This window comes from Symphalangus syndactylus, chromosome X (assembly GCF_028878055.3).
Source record: "Symphalangus syndactylus isolate Jambi chromosome X, NHGRI_mSymSyn1-v2.1_pri, whole genome shotgun sequence".
In the NCBI taxonomy this organism is placed as follows: domain Eukaryota; kingdom Metazoa; phylum Chordata; class Mammalia; order Primates; family Hylobatidae; genus Symphalangus; species Symphalangus syndactylus.
Window position 1 is genome coordinate 36010408 of NC_072447.2, and position 10852 is coordinate 36021259.

General features: G+C 39.4%; 1 protein-coding gene across 3 annotated transcripts in view; it reads left to right on the plus strand.

Annotated features, from left to right (window-relative positions):
• Window positions 1-7650, plus strand: part of MBTPS2 (membrane bound transcription factor peptidase, site 2) — a 56019-nt gene extending 48369 nt beyond the window's left edge. For all 3 annotated transcript variants that reach the window (XM_055268912.2, XM_063635265.1, XM_055268914.2), the window contains one exon: window positions 4357-7650. In XM_055268912.2, coding sequence (XP_055124887.1) covers window positions 4357-4579 — 223 coding nt within the window. In that variant the 3' untranslated portion in view covers window positions 4580-7650. The remainder of the gene's footprint in view (window positions 1-4356) is intronic.
• Window positions 7651-10852: the final 3202 nt, after the last annotated feature.

A 10852-nucleotide genomic window follows, 5' to 3' on the forward strand; every position in this document is an offset into this window, starting at 1 on the left:
CTTGTTGAATTGATCCCTTTACCATTATATAATGGCCTTCTTTGTCTCTTTTGATCTTTGTTGGTTTAAAGTCTATTTTATCAGAGACTAGGATTGCAACCCCTGCCTTTTTTTGTTTTCCAGTTGCTTGATAGATCTTCCTCCATCCCTTTATTTTGAGTCTATGTGTGTCTCTGCACGTGAGATGAGTTTCCTGAATACAGCACACTGATGGGTCCTGACTCCTTATCCAGTTTGCCAGTCTGTGTCTTTTGATTGGAGCATTTAGCCCATTTACATTTAACGTGAATATTGTTATGCGTGAATCTGATCCTGTCATTATGATGTTAGTTGGTTATTTTGCTCGTTAGTTGCTATAGTTTCTTCCTAGCCTCGATGGTCTTTACAATTTGGCATGTTTTTGCAGGGACTGGTACCGGTTGTTCCTTTCCATGTTTAGTGCTTCCTTCAGGAGCTCTTTTAGGGCAGGCCTGGTGGTGACAAAATCACTCAGCGTTTGCTTGTCTGTAAAGTATTTTATTTCTCCTTCACTTATGAAGCTTAGTTTGGCGGGATAGGAAATTCTGGGTTGAAAATTCTTTTCTTTAAGAATGTTGAATATCGGCCCCCACTCTCTTCTGGCTTGTAGAGTTTCTGCTGAGAGATCAGCTGTTAGTCTGATGGGCTTCCCTTTGTGGGTAACCCGACCTTTCTCTCTGGCTGCCCTTAACATTTTTTCCTTCATTTCAACTTTGGTGAATCTGACAATTATGTGTCTTGGAGTTGCCCTTCTCGAGGAGTATCTTTGTGGCGTTCTCTGTATTTCCTGAATCTGAATGCTGGCCTGCCTTGCTAGATTGGGGAAGTTCTCCTGGATAATATCTTGCAGAGTGTTCTCCAACTTGGTTCCATTCTCCCCATCATTTTCAGGTACACCAATCAGACGTAGGTTTGGTCTTTTCACATAGTCCCAAATTTCTTGGAGGCTTTGTTCATTTCTTTTTAATCTTTTTTCTCTAGACTTCCCTTCTCTCTTCATTTCATTCGTTTCATCTTCTATCAGCGATACCCTTTCTTCCAGTTGATCGCATCTGCTACCGAGTCTTCTGCATTCTTCGCGTAGTTCTCGAAACTTGGCTTTCAGCTCCATCATCTCCTTTAAGCTCTTCTCTCCATTGGTTATTCTAGCTACCCATTCTTCTAATTTTTTTTCAAAGTTTTTAACTTCTTTGCTATTGTTTTGAATTTCCTCTCGTAGCTCAGAGTAGTTTGATCGTCTGGAGCCTTCTTCTCTCAACTCATCAAAGTCATCCTCCATCCAGCTTTGCTCCGTTGCTGGTGAGGAACTGCGTTCCTTTGGAGGAGGAGAGGTGCTCTGTTTTTTAGAGTTACCAGTTTTTTTGGTCTGCTTTTTCCCCATCTTTGTGGTTTTGTCTACTTTTTGTCTTCGATGATGGTGATGTACAGATGGGTTTTTGGTGTGGATGTCCTTTCTGTTTGTTAATTTTCCTTCTACCAGACAAGACCCTCAGCTGCAGGTCTGTTGGAGTTTACTAGAGGTCCACTCCAGACCCTGTTTGGCTGGGTGTCAGCACCGGTGGCTGCAGAACAGCGGATTTTCGTGAGACCACAAATTCAGCTGTCTGATAGTTCCTCTGAAAGTTTTGTCTCAGAGGAGTACCCGGTTGAATGAGGTGTCAGTCTGTCCCTACTGGGGGGGTGCCTCCCAGTTAGGCTGCTCAGGGGTGAGGGACCCACTTTAGGAGGCAGTCTGTCCGTTCTCAGATCTCCAGCTGCGTGCTGGGAGAACCACTACTCTCTTCAAAGCTGTCAGTCAGACAGGGACATTTAAGGCTGTGGAGGTTCTCACTGAGTTTTTGGTTGTCTGTGCCCTGCCCCCAGAGGTGGAGCCTACAGAGGCAGGCAGGCCTCCTTGAGCTGTGGTGGGCTCCACCCAGTTCGAGCTTCCTGGCTGCTTTGTTTACCTAAGCAAGCCTGGGCAATGGCGGGCGCCCCTCCCCCAGCCTCGTTGCCGCCTTGCAGCGTGATCTCAGACTGCTGTCCTAGCAATCAGCGAGACTCTGTGGGCATAGAACCCTCCGAGCCAGGTGCGGGACACAATCTCCTAGTGTGCCGTTTTCCAGGCCCGTTGGAAAAGCACAGTATTAGGACCGGACTGACCCGATATTCCAGGTGCCGTCTGTTTCCCCTTTCTTTGACTAGGAAAGGGAACTCCCTGACCCCTTGCGCTTCCCGAGTGTGGCAATGCCTCGCCCTGCTTCGGCTCGCGTACAGTGCGCTTCACCGACTGTCCTGCACCCACTGTTAGGCACTCCCTAGTGAGATGAAACCGGTACCTCAAGCAGAAATGCAGAAATCACCCGTCTTCTGTGTCGCTGGGGCTGGGAGCTGGAGACCGGAGCTGTTCTTATTCGGCCATCTTGGCTCCACCTGATGGTAGTTTCTTTTGCTGTGCAGAAGCTCTTTAGTTTAATGAGATCCCATTTGTCAATTTTGGCTTTTGTTGCCATTGCTTTTGGTGTTTTAGACATGAAGTCCTTGCCCACGCCTATGTCCTGAATGGTATTGCCTAGGTTTTCTTGTAGGATTTTAATGGTTACAGCGATAGACTGGATTAAGAAAATGTGGCACATATACACCATGGAATACTATACAGCCATAAAAAATGATGAGTTCATGTCCTTTGTAGGGACATGGATGAAACTGGAAAACATCATTCTCAGTAAACTATTGCAAGGACAAAAAAACCAAACACTGCATGTTCTCACTCATAGGTGGGAATTGAACAATGAGAACTCATGGACACAGGAAGGGGAACATCACACTCCAGGGACTGTTGTGGGGTTGGGGGAGGGGGGAGGGACAGCATTAGGAGATATACCTAATGCTAAATGATGAGTTAATGGGTGCAGGAAATCAACATGGCATATGGATACATATGTAACAAACCTGCACATTGTGCACATGTACCCTAAAACCTAAAGTATAATAAAAAACTATGAGAAAAAAAAAAAAAAGAAAAGAAAAGAAAAAGATCAGATTGTACCCAGGAGGGAAGAAGTCAGAGGAGAAAGATTAATCAGAGTGAGAAAGGTTTAGATGTAGAAGGGAAAGAACCCAGAATACAAATTGAGAATTGAATTTACAAGTCTAAAACATTTTAGTAAGTTTATAAAGGATGGAAGCTTCAGTTACTACTGAGGTAATGAATTCTGCCCCATCTGAGCCTGTTAGTTCTGACCAAATAGAGAATGTAATTGCATAACCAGGAATTATGTAAATCCCAGGGAGGAATGCGCAAGAAAGATCGAGCTGGTTTCAACTACTAAGATAGCAATTCAGAGGGCCAAATCTTATGTGGTCTTTCGCATATTATGATTGCACATAAAAGATGAATTTTTTCATATTAATTATTATGCAGAATTGAATTACTGGAAAGTTGTGGAAGAGTTCTTTATTTTTGTCGCTTTTAAATTTTTTAATGTCTTTCCTCAATTATTTAAATTAAAAAAAGAAATGGAAAACAAATGAGCAGTTAGTTTTTAAAAAATGAGTATAATCAAGATTGTGGCCAGTCGTGGTGGCTCACACCTGTAATCCCAGCACTTTGGGAGGCCGAGGCAGGTGGATCACCTGAGATAAGGAGTTCAAGACCAGCCTGACCAATATAGCGAAACCCCATCTCTACTAAAAACGCAAAAATTAGCTGGGCGTCTTGGCATGCACCTATAGTCCCAGCTACTCAGGAGGTTGAGACAGGAGAATCGCTTGAACCCGGGAGGTGGAGGTTGCAGTGAGCCAAGGTCGCTCCACTGCACTCCAGCCTGGACGACAGAGCTAGACTCCATCTCAACAAAAAAAAAGAAAAAGAAAAAAAAATTGTACTTTATAGACTCTGCAGCTTTGTCACAAAGAGACTTATGCTATAACCTTATAGAGGGTAGTAAAATAAAGTAGGCTTCAAGGACCAAAATCTTTGTTTCCTAATATAAAGTAATACTTTGTAAGGCCCAAAGAGTAATTTTCCCCTTATTTCTTATTCCTTCCACATTCCTTTCCCTGTTGTATAATTAAAGGATTAGAAAGACTTAGTCTTCCTACGAGTTCATTATAGATTGGCTTAGTTTATAAGTGGTTGGCCTTTATTTTTCTAGTCAAGGTTTTTGAACTTCGAAATAATATAAACTCATTTGTTTTAAGTAGTAGATATCTAAGAAGGAATGGCAGAGATTTAAAGAAAGTAGAGAAGTCAAGTGTGATCTCAAATTCAGTCACAGTAAAATATCTTCTGACTCATAGAAATATGGTTTCTACTCAGACCTCTCACAGTTGGTTCCTTAACTGATTTTAACCCAGATACCTGATTTCCCTCTCAGGAGCTCTGGCTATTGTTAATGCAGTACCATGCTTTGCTTTGGATGGACAATGGATTCTAAACTCTTTCTTGGATGCCACCCTTACCTCAGTGATTGGAGACAATGATGTCAAAGATCTAATAGGGTTTTTCATCTTGCTGGGTGGCAGTGTACTTTTGGCTGCCAATGTGACCCTGGGACTCTGGATGGTTACAGCACGGTAATGTTTGCACTCATCTGACAGAATCCCTGAGTTACAGTATACAGCTATGTGGTAATATCCATTGCCATTGAAATTCTTACTTGGTATGAAATATAAAGTGTTTCCTTAAAGTTACATCTTAGCCAACAACCCTGAGCTCCTCCCATATCCAGAGTACGCAAACTCTGTGGTAGAAGATAAGCAGAAGAAATGAAAGGCATAGTCCCTGACTATATTCTAATTTAGGACTGAATGTACCCAGATGCTTGTGGAATAATATCTAAGCAAGTGCAAATTCATGTAATACCGTTTCATGTGATTACATATTGTGTTGAAATAGTATAAAGGAGAACAGAACTGGGTGGAATTAATTGGGAAAAACTTCTTACAAAAGCATCATTAATCAAAATTTGAATGAGACCAGACTTTGGCCAAATGGAAGGATGACCATTGTCTTGGCCTGTATCTCTTGTCCTTTGTCTTGTTTGAAAAGTATTTTAAGGCCGGGCGCGGTGGCTCACGCTTGTAATCCCAGCACTTTGGGAGGCCGAGGCGGGCGGATCACGAGGTCAGGAGATCGAGACCACGGTGAAACCCCGTCTCTACTAAAAAACACACAAAAAAATTAGCCGGGCGTGGTGGCGGGCGCCTGTAGTCCCAGCTACTCAGAGAGGCTGAGGCAGGAGAATGGCGTGAACCCGGGAGGCGGAGCTTGCAGTGAGCCGAGATTGCGCCACTGCACTCCAGCCTGGGTGACAGAGCAAGACTCCGTCTCAAAAAAAAAAAAAAAAAAAAGAAAAGTATTTTAAAATTTAATGGTGTATTATTTTGTGCTCTGAAAGCTGAGGTCTGATTACAATTAGTAAAATTCTATAGAAGAATCTGCTGACGTGAAAGGGAAAAATCTTTGTCAAATGATACCAAATAAATGAACAAAACAGGAAGTAGGGCCTATGATGTTATCATGAGACATGTTTTGCCCCACAGGAATTGCATCTTTGATAAGGTGTCTCTGCCCCCTCATAAAGCAGCACTAGCTTTGACATCCACAGTGAGCTGCAGGAAGCATCACACACCAGCAGCATGTGAGCTGAGGGAGGCAGTTGGGGTTGAACCTGGGAACTAGGCCGGATCTCCTGACAGATCACAAGACACCCCAGAGGATCTTCAGCAGTCCTGCTTCCTATTCTCTATAGAGCTTTGAAGCTTGGAACCCTTCCAGGGTAAATATTTTCTCTTGTGCTGCTGAGGCCATCTGGGGCCTAGCTCCTGGGTTCCTGTCTCCAAGAAGCAATGACCTTAAACTCTGAGCCATACTCTGTCCTCACCAGCGGCTCCCATGTTTTTCTGTGTCAGGTTATTAAGTACCTAGTCCTTGTTTTCCGTCTCTCTCGTAAGCTACCTCTCTGGGTCCACAGAAGACTTGGTAGTATAGTGAGAATGGCTATACGTGAGTACAAATGTGGATTTTCCAGAGCTTGGGAACTGACTCTTGAGCCCAGAAGAGCCACGCCTGCTTCGAGGTCTTTTGGAGTGGAGATGCAGCCTTGGGAAATTTGGGAAGTCAGCAGGCCAGTGTGAAGCTATTGGTCCTAGAAGTATATGAGCTTGCTGTTTCTTTGATGGAAAATACATGCTTCTCTCGTATACTCAGAAGTGATTAAGGGCAATAACTCATTAATAGCCATCTATCCAACTTCTTTACTGAGTGGTGTATTCCATGGGGTTACCTTTTTCAGATTATTGATTTGCTCTGTAAGCACTAAAACTTTTTAATCATTTTTAAGAAACTTTTTAGATTGTATTACAAATTTGCCTTAACAGAAATTAGACGTTGAATATAATTTTAACATTTTATTAATGACTTGGGTCATCGGTTAATACCAGTGCTAAAACCATACCAATTATTGGTTTATTCCAGAAAATATAGCATTTGTTCTATTTTTAGGTAGACAGTCATTTGGGATCAGAGTATATTAGCATAATAATGCTCAGACCTGTTCAAGTAGTAGAGCTTGGAGAATGCCATGAAATACTTATATAATTAATTTGATCACATGAACTAAGCAATTTACTAATGAAAAGGTTGTATATGTGCAAGTCAGTTTTTTAAAAACCAAGAAAAAATTTTAATAGAGGAAATCTTATTCATTAATTTATTTTTCTGAGTGAAAAAACGAAACCCAAATCTCATTTTATTTCAGCTGTTAAACATTTTGATCTGTTGACCCATAGGATCAGGGTTTGGGAACCACTTTACTAGGAAAGAGCAGATCAGTACCATTTGTATAAAACTGGCCTCATTATGTAAGAAAGAAAACGTTACGTGTTTTCTTCTTTAGCTTGGTTGTGGGCACTTCTACAGCAAGGACCATATCATATTCATCTTTGCATCCCTGGCACAGTGCATGAGACATAAGTACTTAATAAATGCAGTTGAATGGATAATGATTAGTGTTATTTATGGATTAGAAAAAGCATGTTTCTATTTAAGCTGTAAAAAGTATTATTGAATATTTACTGTAAATATATGTTCACATAAAAAAAATAACTTGGAAGGTCTTTGTGTCCCTGGCATATTATCATCTTCATGGAAAGAATCCACTATGGTTTCTGTAGAGTGATTGGAAAAATGGATTATTTTCAGGATTGAAGAAAGTGTTCTTTCTGTGTTGTCACTTTGTTCAACAGTAAAACTTTATTCTCAGTGTTCCTACCCTGCATTGTTTACATTTTTGAGAGTTTTTTTTAATCACCTACAATCTGTAAAGAATGTATATATTCTTTTCAGCATCTCAGTTTGAAAAGACATGCAGTTAAACTTGACCTTTTGATAATCGCTCTTACAGGTCATTGTCTGTTCTAACAGCAAATTGTAAACATGTGCTTCATAGATATTGTGGCTCTCAGTCATCACTTTGTCCTATGGTATTTATTGAATGTTCACATACTAATGGTGCACAGGTGTTTTTTTCTATAAATCTTCTGACTGTCCTGTAATTCATTCTTAAGCTTTAACCTGAAGATATCGTAATTGCCGGCATTTGATGTTTAGCAATAAAAGAATAAATGTGTACCAGCATTTTATGTTTATCATCGTCTATGTGTTGTCTTTTTTGAACTCTTTTCTATCAAAATTGTTCCTATTACATAAAGCAAGATCTTAATCATTTTTAAATTCTTGATTCTAGAACCAGCCTTCAGTTTTCATTCGTATAATCTATACCTGAAAGTCATTGCAGGCCTTGAAAATGTCTTTTAAATGAGGCTCCTGTGCACTCGCTACTGTCTTGGAAATGGCTGGTTTATGGATAAAGAAAGAGGACTATCATGTTTCCTTTCATTACTGTGTCTGACAAAAAGTCTGCTGTCAGTTAGGAATTCTTGAAAGAGAATGTTTTAACTATGGCATTTGGTTCTTCTTGACCTTTTGCCCTAGTGCTTCCTCCCATACTCTCTCTCTCTCTTCCTCTCTCTGGCAGTAAGGGCCAGATAAAATAGGCTAGGAATGTAGCCCAGTTTTTGATTGGTTAGCCTCATTCCACTACTTCTTGCCTCTGATCCGTTTACACTACAGTTAAGAGCCACAAGACTAGATGACTGATTAAGCCACTTTTTTAACAGCTTTATTGAGATATAAATACTATCAAATTCTCTCTTTATGTGTTAACTTTGAAGTATTTAATTCCATGTAAACTATTTTTCTCTTAATGTCCGATCAAACAGTGTGCATATGCTTTCGTATAATCTAACTTTTAAAGTAAATATGCATGTGATAAAAGACTGGGAGGGAAAATTGTGTTTTAGTTATTTCACAACTATTTTAACTCTGGAATGGTTTTCAGCAACGTAATAGAGTTGAATAACAGTTATTTTTAAGCATGTAAATATACTTTCTTTGAGACAATAAGCCTTTTTAATCAGTGCATTTGCAAGCTACTCTTGCTGTTGGGGTCATACTAATTTGAATAATCCATTGTATACTTTATCAGACCATGACATATGAATTCAATGAAAGGAAACCCCTCTGTTTCAGAACTCAGTGCTACAATAAGTTATACTTGGGGTGGAGGTAGGAAAAAAATGGCTAATTACGAAGCAGGTTATATTGTATAATTTAATTTTCCATTAAAGGGATGAAAAAACACCCATATATGTTAGTTTTATTTAGCTAAAGATTGATGGATAGTCAACAATTGTCCCTTCTTATTAACTGAATGCTTCTCAAACTTTTCTACTGACATGCTCCTGACACTGTAGAGGAGGGAAAACCTAGAAGGATCTAAGAGTAGAACCCTGTAATTGGCTCTCCACAGTATAAAATTGAACTCTCACTTTATCTTAAATTTAGCATCCTATTAATCTAATCAAGCATTCTAAAGCCAATTCTCTTAAAGATATGGAACTCTAAAAGAATCAGATTCTAAGAATATTAAGAATTTCTTCATTTCTAAAACATTCTGGTTTGTAGACTAGTGACAGTCTATGGTGGTATTTTTGTCCATCCAAAGTGAAATGAGAAAAATAAAGATTGTGTATATTGTCTTTAATTACAAAGTAAACATAATGTATGTGTAATGTTATAAGGCTTCCTGCTGCCCTTTATCAAAGAGCCCACCTTTATTTGGAATATGGAAACATATACTTGATTTCCCTTAGCACTGCTAGATTGCCCTCCAAAAATGTCTTTTTGTAACTGACCCTCTTATTGGCAAGACATGAGGGTTCCATGTTTGCCCACACCCTTGCCTCCATCTGGATTATCTAATTTCCATGTTCTGACAAATCTGTTGGGTTTAAAATGACATTTAAAAAAAAACATTTCATTTTAATTTGCATTTATTAGATTATTAATAGAGTTGCACATTCATATACTTGTTTAGTCCTTTGGATTTTTCATTCTGCCACTTGCTTATTGATATCCTTTGCCCAGTTTTCTATTGTGTGCGCTAACTTTTTCTGTTTGATCCATAGAAATTTCTTGTATATTCTAGATTGGAGGTCAACAAATTATGGCCTGCAGGCCAAATCTTGCTCACTGCCAATTTTTGTACATAAACTTTTATTGTGTTTTATTGGAACACATTCATTCATGTATTCGATGGCTGCTTTTGTGCTACAATGGCTGAGTTGAGCAGGTGCAACAGAGATCATATAACCAAAAGCCTAAAATATTTGCTATGTTTTACAAATATTCAGAACAACCCATGTTCCAGATGTCAGTCTACTTACAGAGCAACCCGAGTCCTAGATATCAATCTCTTGTCCATTGTAGATGCTGCAAATAACTTTTCCCAGTTTGTCACTCGTCAGTAAATTTTATTTATGAGGTTGTTTGTTGAACAGTGATCCTTAATATAGTAAGATCCATTAATTTCTTGAGTTATTGTTTGTGTTTTGTGGGTCTTACTGAAAAAGTCCTGTCCTGTCCCAGGGTCACAACAGTATTCTCTTACATTTTCTTCTGTTTGCTTTAAAGTTGTACTTTCATGATGAGATCTTTAATTTCTGGAATATATGATGTGAGGTAGGGAATTGAGGTTTATTTTTCTATATAGACTTAACTATCCTTAAAATAAACATCACAGTATTTTCTTTTGAAGACTATTATATAAAACAGCTTACATAAAGTAGTTAATATGGTGCCTGGAATGCTCAAGTCATTACTGGTATTATGAACTTAAAGTACTTATTTTCAGAATGCAGGATTAGGACTTAATTTGCCCTGAGATCTTAGTGTGTACTGGTGTTAGATGTTGCCTCCTTTTGATATGCCTTCTAGGCTTCCAGTGCCTTCAAGCTGGTTCTGATTGTCCAGAGTATCTTGCAGGCCTTGGCTCTTTTAAGCATTTCTTCCCCCAATCAAAATGGACCATCAGTCACAGTACTTAAGTAAATGGCTAAGGATTTTACTTCCTGTAACTAGTCAAAATAACCTGTGTTCATGAGTGTATTTGCTGATAGTAACATAGGCCAGCATTTACATCTGGTCTTATGAAAACAGCATGTTAACTCAGAAGGAAGCACTATGAGAAACCAATACAGGAGAGAATTCAGGATAGGATGGCCTTTGAAGCCACCAAATCAGACAATAAAAACCTTTCTACTCTGTGCATGGTCTGGGATCTTATATTTCAAAATAATCCTTTTTTTACATGTTCATTTTAATTTGCATTTTATTGTTGTTGTTAGAAAAGAGGCTAAGGTTTTTAATTTTTTTCGAGACAGGGTCTTACTCTGTCACCCAGGCTGGAGTGCAGTTGGCATGATCACGGCTCACTACAGCCTTGACCTC